The sequence below is a fragment of the Dipodomys spectabilis genome, unplaced genomic scaffold (assembly GCF_019054845.1).
Source record: "Dipodomys spectabilis isolate Male_0828 unplaced genomic scaffold, ASM1905484v1 ptg000526l, whole genome shotgun sequence".
NCBI lineage: Eukaryota > Metazoa > Chordata > Mammalia > Rodentia > Heteromyidae > Dipodomys > Dipodomys spectabilis.
The window spans coordinates 3,455,851-3,478,995 of NW_024871203.1; the positions used below are offsets into that span (position 1 = coordinate 3,455,851).

General features: G+C 45.0%; 1 protein-coding gene across 1 annotated transcript in view; it reads right to left on the reverse strand.

Moving 5' to 3' along the window:
- Sms (spermine synthase) overlaps positions 1 to 21,521 on the reverse strand; it is a 59,219-nt gene extending 37,698 nt beyond the window's left edge. The window contains exon 1 of the mRNA XM_042670165.1: positions 21,136 to 21,521. Coding sequence (XP_042526099.1) covers positions 21,136 to 21,184 — 49 coding nt within the window. The 5' untranslated portion in view covers positions 21,185 to 21,521. The remainder of the gene's footprint in view (positions 1 to 21,135) is intronic.
- Positions 21,522 to 23,145: the final 1,624 nt, after the last annotated feature.

Consider the following 23,145-nt stretch of genomic DNA (forward strand, 5'->3'; position numbering starts at 1 on the left):
AGGATCCATGTAGAGGCCTTACTTCAAGAATCTCATTCTAGGGCTGGGAATGTGGCTTAGTGGTAGAGTGTTTGCCTAGCATGCATGAAGCCCTGGGTTTGATTCAGCAGTACCATATACACAGAAAAAGCCGGAAGTTGCACTGTGACTCAAGTGGTGGAGCGCTAGCCTTGAGCACAGAAAGGCTCAGGGACAGTGCCCAGGCCCTGAGTTCAAGCCCTAGGACTGGCAAAAAAAAAAAAAAATTTCATTCCTCAGACCGTAATCATCAACCATCAAGTCCCAAAGGGCCTAAGCCCAAATCTGTAATGTACTGCTGGACCCTGTCTCCAGTACACCTGTGTGTGCATTGTTCCAATCCCAAGTGAGAAATCACAATCAGGCTCATGACTTCTCTACTCCACTGTCCATTGGATATGGGATGTAGCTCCCTAGCCTAGCCTGAAAGCCTGAAACGTGAAACTTTTTGAGCACTGATATACCACAAGCAGAAAATTTCACACCTGAACTCGTGACAGGTCACAGCCAATACACAGGTGCATTAAACATGCAGTATAAGGTTAAAATTTACCTTTGGCCTATGTATAAAGGTACATATGGAACATAAATCAATTTTCTGTTTAAACTTTAAACTTGGGATTCTATCTCCAAGTTTAATTGTGTTTATGCATATATCCAAAGGTCTCAAAGAAAAAGTATCATCTGAATCACTTCAGTTCTCAAGCATTTCAGATAAGAGATACATCACACAAGTCACTTAAAGTATACCCAAAAAGGCCAGGCACCAGTGGCTCATGCCTATAATCTTAGGTACTCAGGAGTCAGGGATCTGAGGATCACGGTTCAAAGCCAGCCCAGGTAGTAAAGGCCATGAGACTCATCTTCAATTAATCACCAAAAACCCAAAAGTAGAGCTGTGGCTCAAGTGGCAATATGCTAGCCTTGAGCAAAAACAAAAAGCTAAAGGACAGTGCCCAAGACCTGAGTTCAAGCCCCATGACAGAAAAAAAAAAAAACACCAAGAATTAAAATTTCTGGAAGAGATCAAGGAAAGGGGTGACATTGTTTAAAATAAGGATACAGGTTGACCCATTGTAACAATGAGATGTACAAGACACTATGTTGACAATGAAACTTACAACTTGGGAGGGGAAGTGGGGAGCAGTTGGGGAGGTTGGGAGGGAAGGGATGGTAGGGAACAAACAAAGGAAGAGGCATGAATGCTCAATAGGAAATGTACTCATTACCTTACTCATCATGTAACTGCAACCCCTCTGCAGAGCATTTTTACAATAAGAAATGTAAAAGAGGGCTGGGAAGGTGGCTCAGTGGTAGAGTGCTTGCCTTGCATGCATGAGGCCCTGGGTTTGATTCTTCAGCACCACATAAGCAGAAAAAGCCAGAAGTGGCGCTGTGGCTCAAGTGGTAGAGCGCTAGCCTTGAGTTGAAGAGCTGAGGGACAGCACTCAGGCCAGAGTTCAAACCCCATGACCGACAAAAAAAAAAAAAAAGGCCCCAGGGGCTGGGGTAGAGAGCTAGCCTAGCATGTGTGAAAGCCCTGGGTTTGATTCCTCAATACCACAGAAAAGGCCAGAAGTGGTGCTGTGGCTCAAGTGGCAGAGTGCTAACCTTGAGCAAAAGAAGCTCAAGGGACAGCGCCCAGGCCCTGAGTTCAAGCCCCAGGACTGGCCAAAAGAGTTCAAATTTATCCCTTAACTTCAGAAACCACAAGTTGCTTCAACATGAGAGCTGAAGGAATGCAGACAATTTTCCTCAATAATAAAATAGAAACCCTGTTCTTAAGGATTTCTGTATAGACCCAGTACCAATGTTATTTCTTGCCATCTTTCTTGATCTTATACTGCTTTAAATGGGTGATCCATATAATGGACAGCCCTGCAGGCATGTCTAGATTAGCTATAGGGTCCCAATGTTATATCCCCAGGGAATCCATAAAGACATCCTACTACAAACCCAAGACCCCAGGCACCCTGATAGAAGACAGAAAAAAAAATGCTTCTCTTGTATAGACCGGGTCCATTTTCACCTTCACAAGGCTGAAATATTCCCTACCAAGCTCAAATACACTAGGGGCTGTCCTAAGGAAATAAGCAATTGTGACACATCAGGAAAAAAAGGGCATCACCTCTTGTTACTTGGTGTATACTTTTAAGCTTTTTAAACCTGCGACCTTGGTGTATTGTTTTAAGCTATTTTTTTTACCTGCTTCCTGGGCCAGTTCACCCCTCTTTAGACAACCTGGTGTTCCCCTGTTCCCGGGAGGTCACCATATTGATGCCAAACATAGTGTGACCTGATCAGCATAGCACATTGTAGCCCAACTTCATGGACTCAAGCGATCCCCCAGGCTCAGCCTTCTAAGTAGCTGGGATTACAGATGCTGGCCACTGTGCCTGGTTTTAAGCTTTTTTAACCTCAAGAACTTCAGCTAACTGGGCACTGGTGGCTCGTACCTGTAATCCTAGCTACTCAGGAGGCTGAAATCTGAAGATCCCAGTTAGAAGCCAGCTGGCCAGGTCAGAAAACTCCTTCTGAGTCATACCTCCAATTAACCACCAAAATGCCAGAAGTGGAGTTGTGGCTGAAGTGGCAGAGTGCTAGCCTTACACACAAAAGCTCAGGGACAGCACCCAGGCCCTGAGTTCAAGCCCCAGGACTGACACAAAATCAGAATAGAAATGAAAAAATAAAAAGGAACAGTTTGTAACCAAAAATTGTCTGAATTCCTTTCCTATCTTACCTTGAAGCAGCACCTGACTTCTGAAATTAAAGGATAAATTTATATTCTGCACAAGGGTATTTTTAACTAGGAAGGGTGGAAATCCCATACTTCACCATCAAACCCCCACACCCATTGCTTTGCCCATTAGATCTCTCTTCCACATCAGGGTGGCTTAATCAGTGCATCATTTGTCCTGCAGAAGTGATTGGGCCAAAGGCAGAAGCGGATTCCAGCCCACACTTTCAGCAGCTGCAGGTCCAACCACTCCACAGTCCACCCACTCCGCCGACACGCAGATGCTCTACAGCTCCGTTCAAAGGGAAGCACAAAATGTAGTCATCCTTTGTCCAAACCCCAGCTTCCAATGTCAGAGAACCAAAGCCTGGCTTTGGCTGTACAAGAGTTTCCACTTCACAGACAAACCAGTGTTTTGGGTTGCCTAGATGGAGCCATAAACTGAAAAGAGGCAAAAAGAGACATTAGACCACAATCCAAATTGAAATCATTCACATAGCTGCTTTAAAAATCCATTTGGCTGGGCACCAGCGGCTCATTCATGTAACCCTAGCTACTCAGGCTGCTAAAAATCTGAGGATCACAGTTCAAAGCCAATCCAGGCAGAAAAGTCTGGGAGACTCTTATCTCCAATTAACCAGCAAAAAGCTGAGAATGAAGTTGTGGCTCAAGTGATAGAGCATTCGCCTTGAGCAAAAAAGATCAGGGACAGTATATAGGCCCTGAGTTCAAGTCCTAAGATCAGCACAAAAATAAAATAAAAATCCATTTGGTCTTAATTTGATGGTGGTGTGATCATATACTGTAGGCATTGATCTAAAGTCAGAACTGCACTCTAACATTCATTCTTTGTAAATTATATCTCAAAGAAATAGGTGATCAGGAGGTATCAACATCATCAGCATAATCCCTCTGCAAAGAATAAGATAAAAACATCCTCAGTACAGACATAAACTTCAGAAACATTCAGAAAACTAATGAACTTCCAGAGATAATGTGATGGTCAAGCAGGTGGTTTCTGGGTATGCCTTAGTTGGACAGCTTGGTTTCATATCCCCAAATCCAGTCCTTTTTACAACAGCGGGGGGATGGTTAATTTATTACACCAAACCAAGCTGGCATGAATGTGCAGAGCAGCATGAATACTAATAGCCAAGAAGTAGAAGCAATATAAGCAAAGAGGTAGTATGTGCGCACCATGTGGTTATTTGGCCATAAAAGAATCGGTGTCCAGGGGCTGGGAAGGTGGCTCAGTGGCAGAGCGCTTGCCTTGCATGCCTGAGGCCCTGGGTTCAATTCCTCAGCACCACATAAAGAAAAAAGCCGGAAGTGGCACTGTGGCTCAAGTGGTAGAGCGTTAACCTTGAGCTGAAGAGCTGAGGGACAGCACCCAGGCCCAGAGTTCAGGCCCACAACCGGACCCAAAAAAAAAAGAATCGGTGTCCAGTGCTGATGGCTGATGCCTGTAATCCTAACTACTCAGGAGGCTGAGCTCTGAGGATTGTGGTTCAAAGCCAGCCCATGCAGGAAAGTCCCTGTGAGACTCATCTCCAATTACCCACTCAAAAACTGGAAGTGGCACTGTGGCTCAAGTGGTAGAGTGTTAGCCTTGAACAAAGAGGCTCAGGAACAAAATCTAGGTCCTAAGTTCATGCCAGACAACTGACAAAAACATTTTTTAAGGAGCATGGAAGTGTCGCTGTGGCTCAAGAAGTAAAGCACTAGCCTTGAACACAAAGAGGCTCAGCTCAGTAACAGCAGCCAGGCTCTGAGTTCAAGCCTCACAACTGAAATAAATCAATCGATCAATCAATTATCAACTGGGCTACGAATGTGGCTTAGCAGTAGAGTGCTTGCCTACTACACATAAAACCCTGGGTTTGATTCCTTAGTACTACATACACAGAAAAGGCTGGAAGTGGTGCTGTGGCTCAAGGTAGAGTGTTAGCCTTGAGCAAAAAGGCTCAGGGACAGTGCCCTGGCCCTGAGATCAAGCCCCACAACTGGCAAACAAAAACAAAAACAAAAAACCCTACAATCTAAGCCTTCAGATTGCTGCTTACTCTAGGGTAACCAGAACTTCCCCCTCTCAACCACAATCCTTCCCAGGCTCAGAGACAGGTGGAACCCAGACCAGATGAGGTGCTGGAAGGTGGTGAGATGCTCCTTACCATCCCTGTCCATCATCACTAGTAGCTGTGATAGTACAGAAGCTTGCTCCCAGGGACTAGAGAAGAGCCAGTTACAGGCTGCCACTCAGCTTTCTGGCTACCAAGTGCCTGAAGTCCTTCAATCACAGCAGTGAGGTGCGGCTGTTAAATGCTGAAAGGGACAACTAAGAAAATGATTTGGAAAGCTTATTGTTAGAGCATCAACTGTCAGGTTCATAAAGAGGAGGAACCAAACCAGGAAAAACTGCAGAAAGAAAGACTGACTGAAATTAAATTAACAGCCAGGCAACATCAACATAGAAATAACACCCAAGTTCTATTCAAGCAAATATGCATTAAGACAAGCCAAATGGGAATATTTATTGAGTACAACCACAATGATTATGTCTTAAAACTCACAATGCAAAGTTATAGCAACATGGGAATGTGTTGCTAATTATGGCATGGTTCTGCCTTCCCACTGCCAACACAAAGGAAAGCAATTAAAGTGACATTTCCCAAGGACGTGGTAGGGCCAGCTTCTAGTCACCCTCCTTTAACCTCTACTGGAAGGCGGGCAGGAGGAGCCCACAGCGTCACTTTAACAATGATCGAGTGACTCCAAGAGCCAATCCTCTTATAAATTTTAATTAAGACTCATAAAAAAATAATTCATCACTCACAATTCTAAATCCTCTTTGTTTTGGAATCAAAATGATTGTTCCCACTCCTTCCCAGAAGGATAGCTTTCTCTGTAAGATTAGTCTCAAAAGGAGAGACAAGGGCTGGGAAGGTGGCTCAGTGGTAGAGCGCTTGCCTTGCATGCCTGAGACCCTGGGTTCGATTCCTCAGCACCACATAAGCAAAAAGAAAAAAGCTGGAAGTGGTGCTGTGGCTCAAGTGGTAGAGCGCTAGCCTTGAGCTGAAGAGCTGAGGGACAGCGCCCAGGTCCAGAGTTCAGGCCCCATGACTGACCAAAAAAAAAAAAGAAGGCATACGGACAAGGTCAAATGTCCAGCCTTTCCCTTCAGGTTATCATGGTGCCCACAGTTCTCTCTGAGGTGCAGAAAGGGTCCCCAGCCACCACCTCCCCTCACACCCTCACCTCAGAGAAACTGGTCTCAAGCCAGCCCACAGACAGACAGAAAGTACTAATTCCCTTCAGCTATATCAGAAGGGAGTGAAATGTCCCCCGCCCCCCAAAGTAGAACGTGTGAGATGGCCACTTTTGTTATCCAGGAGAAGGACTTTGTTGACATTATGACTTATCTAGCTTTCTTCCCAATGACTTTAGCACATCAGCCCCCTCCCTCCATGCTGCTATTTGTGTTTCCATAAACAATTGAAGAGTGCGTCTGAGTGTGTGTGCCTGACTGTGAATCCACAATGAAAAAGTGTTTACAACAGTTGGGCCTTTACAAACTTTGGGATAGCAAGAGGCACACGTACATCAAAGCTGTCTCTGAAGAGCCCCTCCCTCAGCATTCCCATTGTCTGCGGTGGCCACAGCACTATCAGCGAAGCACACATTTGGGTCCCTCAGAACCGACCTCCAAGGGGATTGATTACTCCCAGGCTAGGGGGCATATGCAAGCAGAAATAAATGCCACGGGACAATAGCACAAAGATAAAAGACAAAGGACACAAGTCAAACCTATCCAAACACAGAGGGCCATGTGCTGTGATAGACTCCAGATGACAAAAGGCCAAGTGGGAAGCATGAGAATCTGTACTTGAAATTTTTTCCAGATGGCTCAGAACAAAACAACCACTATCACTGGGTTTTTAAAGGTCGAATGGTAAACTCATTCTGTAAAATGCTACAAAGGCTGGGCACTGGTGGCTCAGGCCTATAATCCTAGCTACACAGGAGGCTGAGATCTGAGAATATCATGGTTCAAAGGCAGCCCAGACAGGAAAGTAGGTGAGACTCTTATCTCCACTAACCTACAAAAAAGTAAAACAAAAAACTCTAAGTGGAGCTGTGGCTCAGGTGGTAGAATGCTTGAGCACAAAAGCTCAGGGACAGCACCCAGGACTTGAGTTCAAGCCTCAGGACTGGCATAAAAAAAAAGCCAGAAGTACAGTTATGGCTTAAGTAGTAGAACATCAGCCTTGAGCCAAAAGGCTAAGCCAGAGCTTGAAGCTCTTAGTTCACAATCGAGTACCTGTGCACTCACACACAAAAATAGTATTTAGCCAGATGCTGGTGGCTCATGCCTATAATCCTAGCTACTCAGAAGGCTGAAATCTGAGGGTCACAGTTCAAAGCCAGCCTGAGCAGGAAAATCTATGAGATTCTTTTTCTTTTATTGTGAAAAAAATACTGTACAGAGGGGTTACAATTACATGGGCAAGATAATGAGTACATTTCTTATCAAGCATTGTTGCCTCCTCCTTTGTTTCCCCTTCCCATCCCTTCCCATCCTCCCCCCACCCAACCCCCCCTCCAAAGTTGTAAAGTTCATTTTTGACATAAGGACTTGTACATTTCATTGTTGCAATGGGTCCACCTGTATCCCTATTTAAATGATTTGTTTTTTTCTCTTCCCCTCCACAAATTATCCAACATCAAATACAGTGTTACACTGTGGGGGAGGGACATACAAAGCAACAAAGAAATCATCTTATAAATTTGTTAGAAACAATCGCATGAAAGAAAAAAACATTTGAATACCTATCTTAGGGTTCATTTCCCTAACATCAACTTATCTGACCTTTTCTGCTTGACTCAGACATATACTAGTTATTGCAAATAAGGGAAACCGTGGGACCTAAGTTTCTTTGGGCCTGGCTTACTCCATTTAATATAATTTTTTCCAAGTCTTTCGCCCCTCAGTAGATTAATGGATCAAGAAAATGTGGTATATATACACAATGGAATTCTATGAGACTCTTATCTTGGATTAAACATCGACAAGGGTGAACCACTAGTGCCCAGCTGGGATTTCTACTTTTTTTTTGTCAGTCATGGGCTTTGAACTCAGGGCCTGGGCACTGTCCCTGAGCTTCCTTCTGCTCAAGGCTAACGCGCTACCACTTGAACCACAGTGCCACTTCCAACTTTTTCTGTTTATGTGGTACTGAGGAATCAAAAACCCAGGGTTTCGTGCATGCAAGGCAAGCATTCTACCACTAAGCCACATTCCCAGCCCCGGATTTCTACTTTTTAAGGCATATACGGAAGTCACAACACTGGCAACAAACGTAAACAGATCCACATTAGAAAATGGGAGTATATTTAAGAGTGCCAGTCTCCATTTCAAAGTTTCAAATCATTCATCTGAACTTCCAGTCTGGGAACCAATAAAAAGTACAGAAAAATAAACTCAAGTAAATGTAGGAAAGTACAATAGAAATCAATGAAACTGAAAACATATCAACTATTTTTTTTAAAGCAAACAGCTAGATTTTTTTAAAAGACCAATAAGGGGCTGGAGGCATGACTCAGTTGGTAAAGTGCTGTGAAAGTAGCAGGTATCAAGTTCAAGTTCTAGTCATGTACCTAAAAAGAAAAAAAAAACAATAAAATAATAAACTAACAAGACTGGGAGAGGGGAAGACACATTGGCAATCTTTGAAAAAACAAGAGCTATCATTACAGACTCTATAGACCCCAAGAGGATATGAGAATACCACAAATGGCAACTTACAAATGAAATGGGCCAATTCCTCTAACATCACCAATAACCACAACTCAGCTAATGTACCCCTACAAACAAGGAAATTAATTTTGCAATTTAAAATTCAAAAAAAATCTTTTTTTTATTGTGAAAATACTGTACAGAGGAGTTACAATTACATGGGCAAGGTAATGAGTACATTTCTTGGTGAGTTCTACCAAACATCTAAAGAAGAATTAACAGAGGCCTCCCAGTTTATGAAACAACATTATCATAAACCAAAACCAAGCAAAGACAGGCAAAAAGAAGAAAGTTACAGTTCAAAATCCCTTATGAATACATACACAAACTCCTTATTAATACTTAACAAAATGCTTAACAAAAAAAAATAGGATCCAATAATACAGAAAATTCCATATCATGACCAAGTGAAATTTACTTCAGGTACACAAGGCTAGTTCAAAAAAAATCTGATCCACGTTATTACAAGGCTAAGGAAAAAAATCATGATCATATTAAATGAAGCAAAAAAAAGTATCTGCTGAAATTCAATACCTATTCAAGATAAAGACACAGGTCAGGTCCTGGTGGCACACACCTGTAATCCTAGCTACTCAAGAGGCTAAGATTTGAGGTTCATGGTTCAAAGCCAGCAGGGGCAGAAGTTCTTAAGATTCTTCTACTACCCATACACATACACACATACACACGTGCACACATACACGCATACAAGCTAGAAGCTGAGCTGTAGCTCAAGTGGTAGAGTGCTAGCCTTGAGTACAAAAGCTCAGAGACAGCACCCAGGACCAGAGTTCAAGCCCCAAGACCAGGAATATGTGTATGTATGTATATATATATATATATACATATATAATATATATTATTAATTAAATTTAAAAATAGGAATAAATTAAATTCTACTTTAATAAAGCCTTCAAATCACAAGTTTGCCCATTATTTTCCACGTCTTTTGCCAGCCAAACTTTCCAAAGTTTCCAAACTTTCAGGAAGTTAAATTCATACTTATTTATAACTGATGCTTCTTTAGCCACTGGCACAATTTCAAAGTATTCAGTCTTAAGTATTACAATTAGCGTTAAGCATTTTATGTATCATTTGACACTCTTCCAAACATAGTACTGGCCATCCCATCCAACAACACAGTGTGTGGGATTTTTTTTTCTATCATTAGCACCTTCCAGGGGAGACAGAAATGAAGGTGAATGTTAAACTTCACAGAATCAAGTCAGCTCAGGAATCTGGAACATGCAACTCCTTTCTTTGAGCTCCTTTTGGTATGAAGCTTAGGACTCAATATACTTGATAGCAGTACTGACACTAACTCAGTGGCTCTACTGGATACAGACTAAGATATCAGTACAATGAAATTCAGGCCCAGCACACCTTAAGGCAGTAGAGTTGTTTTGGTTGGGGTCTGGAAAAGTGCCGTGTTGTTAAGGGCTTAAAAGAGCATTTGTGCATAGTTTACATCGTTGGTTTATAGATCCAATTGAGGAGGTTTCCTTGCTTTTCAAAAGCACTGAGCCTGTAATTAAACTACCATGAAATGGTGGTTGGAGCCACAAGGCACACCAGCAGGCTACGGTTACAATTACAGTAAAACGGTGGATTAAAAACGCGTGGAATAAGTAGTGACTCCGCAAAACTAAACTCAATAATAGCCTTATTGAACATATTTTTATATAGACAACCACAAAGCAGTAATTCTTCACATTTTTTTTGGACACAAGATCTTACTACACAGCCTAGGCTAGCCTCAAACTCTCCATCCTCCTGACCCAGCCTCTGGAAAGGCTCAAATGAGAAGTGTTGTCACCCCACAACACTGGCAATTTTTATTACCTACCCCTACCTCCAAAGAATTCTTAAAATTGAGTTAAGACTGTTGCAATTTAATGATAAAGCCCAGTAATTTCAAATCTTCCAGATACTCAGTTCAAAGCCTAAAGCTCTTTCAAAGCTCTTTAATGCCACAGCACTTCAATCTCCATCTCCTAGGAAAGTAGCTAAGGCTTTTGCAGCTGCCAATTCAAATACAATTTAATGGTATACAGAGGATAAGAAGTTTCCTCCAATGCAAAACCAAACCAGCTTTCTCACCTCAAGAAAACAAAACAAAAGAACACAAGACTAATTGTCTACCAGTTATTCAACTGGAATCAGTCCTCCTGAATGTTTCACACAGGCCTGCAAGCTTCCCTGGAAAAGCATCACTTCACTATTAAACACGTGTGTCTCTCTCTCTCTCCCCTTAGTGAGGGTAGAGGTCACTGGCTGAGCCTTGCTTAACCCAGTCAATTTCTTCAACAGCCAGTTTCCTTCCCACACCATTTAAATCAAGAATTACCCAGTGAGAACTAGAAGAAGCTGTTTGTACAAGGTACTTTTACATAGGTTATCGCTACTGGCTTAACGCAAAGGACACACTCTAAGTACCATACTTTATATAGTTATTTATAAAGTTGTGGGCTTTTTTTTTTAATGGTAAGCTCACAGAACAAATTCTAGAACAAATTATCCTGTCTGGAGAAAATCGCAATCAGTGCAATTACCATGATCAGGCCTGGCTCATGCCTCTCATACTAGCTATGCAGGAGGCTGAGACCTGAGGATCCCAGTTCAAAGCCAGCCTAGGCAGGAAAGTCTCTGAGACTCTTATCTCCAATTAACCACCAAAAACTGTACCTCAAATGGTAGAATGTTAACCTTGAGCAAAAGAAGCTCAGGGACAACTCTAGGCTCTGAGTTCAAGCCCCAAGAGCAACACTTGCATGGAAGCATGAGTGTGCACACTCATATATATATATATAACTCCAAAATGGAGTTATATATATAGTGAGGCTCTGGACAAGAAATGAAGCCAAAAAAACAGATGAACAATCTGAAAAACAAAACTGACTGGTAGTTGGGATGAAGTTGGTATTTCAAAGATTTAAGATGTTCTGAGGCTTGTTTTTGTGTATCAGTCCTGGGGCTTGAACTGAGGGCCTGGGCACTGTCCTTAAGCTTCTTTTGCTTAAGGCTAGTATTCTACCACTTGAGACACAGCACCACTTCCAGCATTTTGGTAGTTATTAGAGCTAAGAGTCTCAGACTTTCCGGCATGGACCCGCTTTAATCTGGGATCCTCCAATCTCAACCTCCTGAGTAGCTAGGATTACAGGCGTGAGCCACCTAGTGTCTGTCAATTTTGTGGTTAGGTGGTTTTGTTTTTAACCAATTAGAGTGGACCCTCAGGGGTTCAACAGCATCAGAATCTGCGTAAGAAAGACAATATAAAATGCGAATTTCAGAAACTCCAACTCCTCCCAGACAGATTCAATCTAGATTGAATGCAGATTGCCCTAGTTTGCATTGAATCCCACACCCAAAGAGCGCCAGTAGGCTCCATAGTCAAAGCCAAGGAAGAGGCTAGAGCACACATTAGTAGAACAAAGGGGAATGGAGTTTAATAGAAGAGGGGATGAGAATGCTGGAGAAGCCCTCTTCTTACTCTCTGACAAGAAAAGTGCTAAATGCAATCGAAATTGGCTTTTGAAACTGCCAGGCACCGGTGGCTTATGCCTGTAATCCTAGCTATTCAGGAGATTGAGAGCTGGAGAATAGCAGTGAAAAGCTAGCCCAGCCAGAATAACTAGCAAAAAGACTAGGCTGGAGGTGTCATCAACTGTGAGGAGTGTCAGGCAAAGCCATCTTGTCTTCAGGGTGGAGAAAGGTGAAGTCCCACCTCCCAGGTGATAGGCGTGCCTGAATTCCTAGAGGCAGGGGCGGGGACTTGGACAATTGGTTACTGGACCTGTCAGTCCAGTGCCTTGAACTTGGGAGAATCCTGCATTTCCTCCGACCCAGGGGCTCCCTGAAGCTGACACTATTTAGAAGCAGACCAGCTCAGGCGACATCACAACATGCTTCATGTCTGTGTCTCCAGGCTCTCCTCCAGTAGCCATGGCATTCCACTTCAGCTGTCCATTGGTGTTGATCTGGTTTGTTAGCATTTTTTCTGCTCTCTCAGTTTTCTAGTAGTGCTAAGTGTATTGGAGGGGCCGCACAACTCTGAGACAGGAGGCCACCTGCAGACACCTGCTTGTTAATAAAGACTCCCAATTCAACCTCTCAAAAAAAATGTTAGCCATAAGCAAGCAAGCCTAGCAAGCATGATGTCCTGATAAGACATTACTGACGGGCTGGGAAGGTGGCTCAGTGGTAGAGTGCTTGCCTTGCATGCATGAGGCTCTGGGTTTGATTCCTCAGCACCACCTAAGCAGAAAAACTAGGAAGTGGCGCTGTGGCTCAAGTGGTAGAGCGCTAGCCTTGAGCTGAAGAGCTGAGGGACAGCGCCCAGGCCCAGAGTTCAAGCCCCATGACCAACAAAAAGAAAAGAAAGAAAGAAAGAAAGGTACTCATTACCTGACTTATGTTAACTTTAACCCCTCTCTACATGACCTTTATAATAATAAAAAATAAAATTAAAAAACCAAAATGAGAAGGTACTCTTGATATAAGAAAATAAAATACAAGTGATAGAGGGAGTAAAGCTGATTAAAACACTCAGCGTGTGTGAAAATGTGCCAATGAAATCTGCTCTGTATAACTAATATTTACAATAACTAATATTTACAATGTATAACTAAAAAAAAATAAAGAGAAATTGGATTGCTGAGGTTTCATACTTGGTTATGCCAATTTAAATCACACAAAGACATTGTGCCTCCATGAGAAAGCAATTAACCGAACAGCAAAAAACAAAGCAGCTCAACAAAAATGGACACTTGCCTGTCATCCTAGCAACTCAAGAGGCTGAGATCTGAGCGGGGCACTGGTAGCTCACGCCTGTAATCCTAGCTACTCAGGAGGCTGAGATCTAAGGATCATGGTTCAAAGCCAGCCCGTGCAGAAAAGTCCATGAGACTTCTCTCCAATTAACCACCAGAAAACCAGAAGTGGTGCTGTGGCTCAAAGTGGTAGAGCTCTCACCTTGGGCTGAAGAGCTCAGGCACAGCACCCAGGCCCAGAGTTCAAGTCCCACGACTGACAAGAAAAAAAAAAAAAAAAAGAGTCTGAGATCTGATGATTAAGGTTCAAAGCCAGTCTAGGCAGGAAACCTGCTAGCAAAAAGCCAGTAGTGTAATTGTCGCTCAAGTGCTATAGTATACCAGCCTTTAGCTGGGGGCGGGGGGGGGCGGGGGGGGGCGGGGGGGGGGAGTTTGTTAAGGGACAGTGCCTAGGCCCTGAGTTCAAACCCCAGTGTTCAGTTTGATATTAAGTGCTGGCCTAGCCCTGGGCTTCTAATACCTGGGAGCATGGTCCATCTTCTTCCTCACACACAGGAAGAAGGTAAACGTATCATGAGACTTCCAAAAAGGACCAGAGACATTTTGATAATGATTTATCTCTGGATTGCTGAAATGCCTAGTCAGAGCTCCAAGCAAAATGTAGATTGTCACTCTACTTGGGCACTATTAACATTTTGAGCTGCCAATGCACGGACTGTCGTGGGCATTAACAGATAGGATCCTTGTCCTCTACCTCCTGTCCATGAGCAGCACCTCTCCAAGTTATAACAACCAAAAATGCCCCAGATATTGCCAAATGTCCCTCAGTATGGTGGTGATGAAGCACCCAAATGAGAATCATTAAACTAAGAGGCTTCACAATTATAGAAGCAGCAACGGTCTTGTAATCAAGTACACACGGCCTTAAACTCCAGCATACTTAGAAGTGGAAACCTTCAAGCCTGGTGTGGCAGCGCCTGCAATCTCAGCATTTGGGAGGATGGGGGAGAAAGCGCTGCCGTTTTGCAGCCACCTTGGGATGTACATATTAAGAACCTCTCACTTACCAGTAGCAGAAAATCTTGAATTTTCTAGGAAGTTTAGAATGTCTTGAAACTTGGGAGATATTTTAGACAGACATTTAAAAATGTACATGCCAATTTTAAAAGTAAAATTATTCTAGCTGAGCACAAGTGGCTCACTCCTGTAATACTAGCTAACTCAGGAAGCTGAGATCTGAGGATTGCAGCTCAAAGCCAGTCCAGGAAAGAAAAGTCCCTGAGACCCTTAGCTCCAATTAACCACCACCCAAAGAAAAGCAACCCAGAAATAGAGTTAGCCTTCAATGGAAATGGCTACATGACAGTGACCAGGCCCTGAGTTCAAGCTCCAATACTCCCAATAAACTCACACACATGTGTGTAGAAGAATAAGAAATAAATTACTCTACAAGGGTAAAGCATAAGCCAGATGCCAGCATCTCACTCCTGTAAACCTAGCTGCTCAGAAGGCTGAAATCTGAGGATCAAGGTTCAAAGCCAACCATGGCAGGAAAGTCCATGAGACTCTTATCTCCAATTAACCAAAAAGCCTGAAGTGGAGCTGTGGTTGAAGTGGTAGTACAGTGCCAGCCTTGAACAAAAAAAAAAAAAAAAAAGCTCAAGGACAGCATTCAGGTCTTGAGTTCAAGACTCAGAACCCACACCAAAAAAAAAAAGAGTAAAGCACGGGGCTAGAAATGTGGGTTAGTGAGTGCTTGATTAGCATGCACAAAGCCCTGGGTTTGATTCCTCAGCACTACGTACACAGAAAAGGCTGGAATTGGTGCTGTGGTTCAAGTGGTAGAGTGCTAGCTAGAGCAAGCTCAAGGACAGTGCACAGGCTCTGAGGTCAAGCACCCGGACTGGCAAAAAAACTAAAACTAAAACTAAAAGAGTAAAGCATAATAGTCTTACCTTAGATGATTGAAGATTTAATGGCTGTATGTCATTGTTATAACACAAAGTTGCTCCAGAACCAGACTCTAAGACACAATGCTGATTAGTATTTGTATTTGTATCAATTGTCAGGTTAGTAGGTTAGAATAGTGATAAAGTCTATTGAGTGCTTCATCTGTGGATTATCTGTTTATCCAGAGGCATTATACTCATTCTTTCCCCCTCCCCCACCCCTTGTGGGGCTTGAACTCAAGGCCTAGGGGCTATCCCTGCCTCTTTGTGCTCAAGGCTAGCACTCTACCACTAGAACCACACAGCCATTTCCAGTTTTTGAGTAGTTCAGTGGAGACAAAGAATCCCACAGATTTCCTGCCCAGCTTGGCTTTGAACGGGAATCCTCAGACACCAGTGCCCGGCTAAACTCATTTATAAGGAATCCCTGAGCTAAACTTCCAAGCCTAAACTTTTTTTCAGTGAAACAAAAAGTTGAAAAAAAAAAACTCACTGAGCCTATTTATTAATCTTTAACATAAACGCAACAAGACCTACCACAGAGCCAGTAGCAATTAATAAGTAGCCCTTTTGAATTGTAGCCAGTTGTGTGTTTTCAATGACAGACAGGGATCAGGGAGATTTGCATAGAAATTTACTCCTAGATAAGAGAAACTAATAAACACAATGGAAAGTCCCAGCTCTTTCCTTCCAGACTAGGGTCCAAATTTGGAATTCAAGGGCTCTCAAGGGACCAATAGATCCAATTCAAAGGGCTTATGAACTTGGGGGGGGGGGGGGAATAGCTATATATTACCAACTATTCCTAGGTCATTATCACCAGTGAAATCACAATTTCTATTAATCTGAGTCCAGAACTAAAACTCAGTACCTGATGGTTTTGCTCACTGGCTAGTGCTCTACCAACAGAGCCAAGCTTCTAACCTCCAAATCACGGATTTTCATATTACACACTAGGATTGAAATATTGATTTTGGTCAATTCTCCCTTAAAATTATGTAAGTTAGGCTAGGCATGGTGGCTCATGCCTGTAATCCTAGCTACTCAGGAGGCTGAGATCTGTTCAAAGCCAGCCCAGGCAGGAAAGTCCATGAGACTCTTATCTCCAATAAACCACTCAGAAAACCGGAGGTGATGCTGTGGCTCAAGTGGTAGAGCACTAGCCTTGAGCTGAGGGGCAGTGCCCAGGCCCAAAGTTAAGCACCACGACCAACCAAAAAAAAAAAAAAGTAAGTTATTAGCATCACTGCTACCTCTTATTATTTCATGTGTTAATGAAGAAGAAATGCATTTTAATTAACTGTGTAACTTTATGAATTTCAAATACTAATTGTCAGCTAGGCACCAGTGGCCCTAGCCTCTAATCCCAGCTACTCATGAGTCTGACGCTGAGGATCTTCAGCCAGCCTGAGTAGGAAAGCCCTTAAGACTTTTTATCCCCAATTAATCACCAAAAAGCCAGAAGTGGACCTATAACAAGTGGTAGAGTGCTAGCCTTGAGCAAAAATGCTCAAGGACAGCATCCAGGCCCTGAATTCAAGGTCAGGAAAGAAAGCAAGCTTGGGGTGGGATGGGAGGGAGGGAGGGAGGGAGGGAGGGAGGCAGGCAGGGAGGGAGGGAGAGAGGGAGGGAGGACTTGAAAAAAAAACCACATCATACGGGGCTGGGAATGTGGTTTAGTGGTAGAATGCTTGCCTAGCATGCATGAAGCCCTGGGTTCAATTCCTCAATACAACAAACAGAAAATGTCAGAAGTAGCTCTATGGCTCAAGTGGTAGAGTGCTAAGCTTCAGCAAAAGAAACTCAGGGACAGTGCCCAGGCCCTGGGTTCAAGCCCCAGGACTGGCAAAAAGAAAATCACATCACAGAACTGCAGTATTAGGAAAAATTACTGACAATAGGGGGAAAACATTTGAATCCAGGCTCCACAAGGCATTTGACTCACCCTTGAGTCACTTCCAACACACATGCCAGGAGTAATGCCTTTCGACTCATTATCACCAATTAAAATAAATGTTTTCAGAGACCTCACACATAGATTTCTCCCTAAGTATCCCTTTTATTGAAAAGGCATTTAAAAGATTCCAATCTAGACAGATCTCTTATTTCCAACTATGAATTTACAAGAGAATGGCTGTTTTGCCTCAAATGAAGTGGCAAGAGTAGTAATGAAACATCAGTTCTTCCAGAACATTTTGTAAGGACTCTAGAAACCATACATCCCTACATAATGGTTTTTTTTCCTACATTGCTCATCCTTTTGCCAAAGCTTTATCTTCAGTTAATACACTAGAAATTAAAATGTCAATTAAAATATTAATTAAAATATTAAAAATTAATGTTATTTTCCCTCTTAAGATTGTCTATCCTGCTTTACATGTGCACTCTAACATATTCATTTACCCTCAAATCTTTTTTTTTGGGGGGGGGTCAGATGGCTTGAAGTCCAGGCCTTCCTGGGTGTTGTCCCAGAGCTCTTTTGCTTAAGGCTAGTGCTTTACAATTTGGAGCTACAGCTCTACTTCCGGTTTCCTGGTGGTTTACTGGAGATAAGCATGTCACACACTTTCCTGCCTGGGCTGGCTTTGAACTGCAGTCCTCTAGATCTCAGCCACCTTGGTAGTTAGGATTATAGGTGTGAGCCACCAGTTCCAGGCATCCTCAATCTTTTTTTTTTTTTTTAACTTTACTTTGTTTGCACGAGTACATTTAGATGCCTGATTCCCATCTTGCCAACAGAGAACCTACCAGTTTCTCTTCCTGTCCTCCAAATTGAGCATCCCTGGGTTCTCTTCTTGGAGCAGTGAAATTTTTCTTCCATGTTAAATCTTTCTAGCATGTTAAATGAAGGCTCCCCCCTTCTTGCAGAATAGCACAACAGAAGCAGCTCACTGCAGCCACCACAGCAAGAGGCAACACCTAAGTTAAGCAGGTTTATGGCTTCTAGGTAAGGAAGTATTGCTAGAATCTTCCCCGCCCATGCTGAGATCACTCTCCCTAAAGTCTAGAATAGAGCTGAGTGTTCCCATGGTGCTTACCCCAGGGACACTTCCCAGGCTCACCCCTATCAGCTGGGGAACATTTCTCCACCAAGCCTCACTCTCCTCACCACTAAATGGAACATGCTAGAGCCATAAAGTTGGCAAGGCAATTCTCAGCAAAGCACTAGCAATCTTACCAATTCCACCACCCAAACACTGCTTTATCTCCACATTCTTCCCAGCAGGCTCCTTTCACCCTCACCTAAGAATTGTGGAAAGTGGATGGGTATTGGTAGCTCATGGTTACAATCCTAGCTATTCAAGGATTCTGAGATCTGTGGGTCTCAGAAATTAGCCTGGGCTTACAAGTCCTTGAGGCTCTTCAATTAAACAGCAAAAAGCCAGGAAAGAGGGTATGACTCATGCAGTAAAATATCAGGCTGGATTGAAAAAGCTAAAAGAGACTGGGGCACCAGTGACTCACGCCTATAATCCTAGCTACTCAGGAGGCTGAGATCTGAGGATCGTGGTTTGAAGCCAGCCGGAGCAGAGAAGTCCGCAAGAAACTCTTTGTTTTTTGTTTTTTGGTTTTTTTTTTTGAGTTAGGTCGTGGGGCCTGGACTCTGGGCCTGGGCGCTGTCCCTCAGCTCTTCAGCTCAAGGCTAGTGCTCAACCACTAGAGCCACAGCGCCACTTCCGGCTTTTTTCTTTTTGCTCATGTGGTGCTGAGGAATCGAACCCAGGGCCTCATGCATGCAAGGCAACGCTCTACCACTGAGCCACCTTCCCAGCCCCAAGCGAGAAACTCTTATCTCCAATTCACTACTCAAAAACCAGAAATGGAGCTGTGGCTTAAATGGTAGAGCACTAGCCTTGAGAATAAAGATGCTCAGGGACAGTGCTGAGGCCCTGAGTTCAAGCACCAGGGCCAATGAAAAAAGAAAGCTAAGGGACAGTGTCCAAGCCCTCCTTTAGTTCAAGTCCCAGTACCAGAACGGAAAAAAAAAAAATGTAGAAACTAAGGCAGGCACTGGTGGCTCATACATGTAATCCTAGCTAGTCAGGAGACTGAGATCTCAGGATTGTGGCTGAAAGCCAGCCTGGAAGGCATCCCTGAGACTATCTCGAAATCAGGAGAATGCTAAATTGAAGGCATAGTTCAAGTGGTATAGCACCAGGAATGCAAGGAAAAAGCATAGGCAAAGGTAACAAAAGGTCCACCACTCCCAAAAAGTGGGAACTAACTACAGGATACTTTTTTCTCCAAGTTACTTTTTTTGTGTCAGGATTGCGACTTGAACTCAGGGTCTTAGCTTTTTCCCTGAAGACTGGCAATCTGCCATAGGAGCCACACCTCCACTTCCGGTTCTTTGCTACTTAGCTGGAAATAGGGGTCTCTTGGACTTCCCTGCCTTGAGCTGGCTACCATGATCCTCAGATCTCAGCCTCCTCCTAAGTAGCTAGGGCATCAAGTCACTCCTAACTAGTCAAATACACTTGGGTTGCTTAACAGTTCTCATAGCTTGCAGTTCCTGTCCCTATGGCTGATGAGCGTGCACTTTTTCCCTTTTTATTTTTTTCAGATGGAAAAGATGCTCAGAAAAGCCTCAGTGCTGGTCACAGTCATTGCTAATAAGGAAAGGACTGAAACCTACGTTTTGCTTATAATTCTGGATCTTTTTATTAATCTTGTGTCCTCAAAGATTCTTTAGATTTTGGAGGAGAAAATGCAGAGTCGTCAAGCTTAGAAATAAAGTCAATGTTAAACACAGTAACAGAAAAGGGTGGTTCAAGTAACTGGCGAAAACACTGAAAATGCGAGGTACGGGTGATGGACCGAGTGTCTGTGGGGCGAGAATTGCAGACCCGAGTCTGCAACCGACCCAGGTTTAAAGGCCACCAGAAAAACAACTGGCAATCCTATCCCTCCCGCCCCCAGCGCCCGCCCATGCTAGAGGCGCCCCAAGAACAGAAGCCTGCAAAGCACCTCTCCGCTTCCAAATTCCTGCGCACACTTTCCACTTGCCCCAGCTTTCTCTGGTGTGGCCGGCTGCCTTCCAAGCCTCCCCGATTGTGGGACTCATAATTCCCGCGCCCAGATCTCATCCCACCCCAGCCCTAGTAATAATAATCGTTTCCTTTTTCCGCCCCCCCCTCCCCGGCCTCAGTCCCTTTCCGGGGTCTCCAGCTCCTAAGCAGTAGGCTAAGAAGCTTCTCAGGCGCTGCAGCACGGTGCTTCTTCTCCAGCCCGAGCACCCCACGAGGGAAAACCCCCGCCCCCCAAAAAGGGAAATTTACCCGCCTGTAAGCACAGGAAAAGGTGGCGCGGGCAACCCCGCTGCGCGCCGCGCACACCCCCCCAGCTCGGGGCCGCTTTGCGGGTCACACCTCGCTCTCCGCACTGCACCCCTGCTCTATGGGGGGAGGGGCGGGAAGAGGTCCATCCTTGCCCAGCGGGCCTGAAAGAGATCCCACTCCCCGTCCCACCCCACCCCCTCCACCGCGATCAGTCTCGGGGCAGCAGGGAGGGCGCGGGAACAGCAAGTCCGCGTGCACCGACAGTCCAGGCCCAGAAGGGCGGTGCGGCTGGCGAACCCCGACGCGGCCCCTCCAGGGCCCGCATTGCGGCTAGGACCGAGCACCCGGGCGAAGCCAGGCGCGGCATGAGCAGGGCCTCCGCCCGTGGCCGGTGCACGAGGCGCCGCAGCATGCCCGGCGCAGCAGCAGCAGCCCGGGAGACGCAGGCGCCGCGCGGTCGCCCGCATTGTTTCGCCCGCCGCGCGCGCCCCGCCTGTCCCTGGCCCCAACCCTGGCCCCAAACCCAGCCTCAGCCTGCCGATCAGCGGGGGTAGCCAGGCAGGTGGTGGCCAGCACCCTTTACCTTTGGCGCTGAGCATGAAGTCGAGCGTGCTGTGCCGTGCTGCTGCCATAGTGAGGAGAGGCCCTGTGCCATGCCTGGGGGAGGCGGCCGCGGGAGACTGGGGGGCCGCACGGCGTGTCAGGCTGCGGCCGGCGGGGAGTGCTCGGCGCCGGGGGAGGCCAGGAGTAGGAGATGGGCGGGGCCGCGGGAGCGACCCGGACAGCAGGGGGCGGGGCCAGCGCGCCTCGGGGGAGGGAGCCAGAAGCGGAGACGCCTCCAGCCCCGAACTTGGAGCGCTTGGGTGTGAGGCCTCTGCTAATGGTGGAAACGTGGGCGCTGTGCTCCCCAGTATGCGTCACCAAAGGCCGCGCCCTGCTGCTGAGGCTCCCGGCGGGCTCTCCCGCCATCCCTTCGGTCACCTTAGGTTTAAACAGCGCAACGCGGACTTCCGGGGATCCCACCTCTTATATTTCCCCATCTACCTTCCCCATCACCCCCAGACTCCTCTTTTTTTTTAAGAAAATAAAATATTAGTAAATCGAGAATAGCTGTAAAGTCAAAAAGTAAAACTGGGCGTTTTCTTCTGTCCTGGAGGTGCTACAGTGAAATCCATTAGGATTTCTTATTGCCACTATGATTAGGAAACGGCTTGTTTTGCATTTGTGGACAGAACGGAATTCTTGCACGCTTAAGTAATCTGCCTTTGCCCACAAAATAGGAAGCGAGGCAAACAACAACAACAAAAAAAAGGGTAGCATTGTCATTAACTTTGAGAATTTGCCATTGTGCAAGCTCCTCTAGAGCCCCTTGTCCACCTCGGCTGGTGTTTCCTCTCGCTTCGGATCTGTGGCTGGTACTCCACCAGAGCAAGGCCAACACAGCCGAAGTGTCTCTGGGCTAGAACCCTCGTTTATGGCGCGAACGGAATCCTTGGGCAGGGCTGGGAAGGTGGCCTCGTGCTTCGAGGGCTTGCCTGGCATGCATGAAGCCCTGGGTTTGATTCCTCCATACCACATAAATTTGAAAGGGCTGGAAGTGGTGCTGTGGCTCAAGTGGTAGAGCACTAGCCTTGAGCAAAAGAAGCTCAGGGACAGTGCCCAGGCCCTGAGTTCAAGCCCCAGGACTGGCCAAAAAATAAGTAAATAAAAATCCCTGGGCAAACGTTTCCAAATATTATAGACTGTTGAATCTCCCTCTACACGAACTGCTGCAATACACATTTAGATCAGTGAACACCCAAGCCACTACAACAGTAGAGAGGACCTGGATATTAATCTCAGCCCATACACCTTCCCCCTCCTCCCCAGTGGCAGCTCCGCTGAGTCTTTTTTTTTTTTTTTGGCCAGTCCCGGGGGCTTGAACTCAGGGTCTGGGCACTGCCCCCTGAGCTTCTTTTGCTGAAGGCTTGCAATCTACCACTTGAGCCACAGTGCCATTTCCAATTTTTTCTATTATGTGGTACTGAGGAATCGAACCCAGGGCTTCATGCATGTGAAGCAAGTACTCTACCACTAAGCCATATTCCCAGCCCTTGGCTCAGTCTTTAACTGTCCTACAAGAACCCAACACTATGCATACCAACCAAGAAATACCAACCAGTGCCAGGAACCACCAAAAAGGAGGCAAAGAAAGATTCTTGCCTGGGGCCTTCAGAGGGGAGGAAGGATGGCCCTTTTGATTCCTGGACTTTTATTTCTACTCTTAAACAGCTTGAGAGAATCCATTCTATTTTTAGCTGCCAAGTTTGTGGAAATCTGTTGTGGTGGGTGTCACCTGTATGTGCAGGATTGGATTGCTTTCTCGTCTTTCTTTGCAACAACAAATATGGAGGCTTCCTAGTGAAATGGCGGAGTGAGAAGGAAGTAGCCAGTGAGTCACAGAATAGAGAGTCTGAGTGAAGTGTTGAACACAGCAGCAATGAGATTGCTATGAGTGAGGAAATGAAGCTTTCTAATGTTAAACAAACAAAAAGAGAACCCAACCCACTGCAGCTGGGTCATATGGCTCTCAGCTCTAACTCTAGCTACGGCT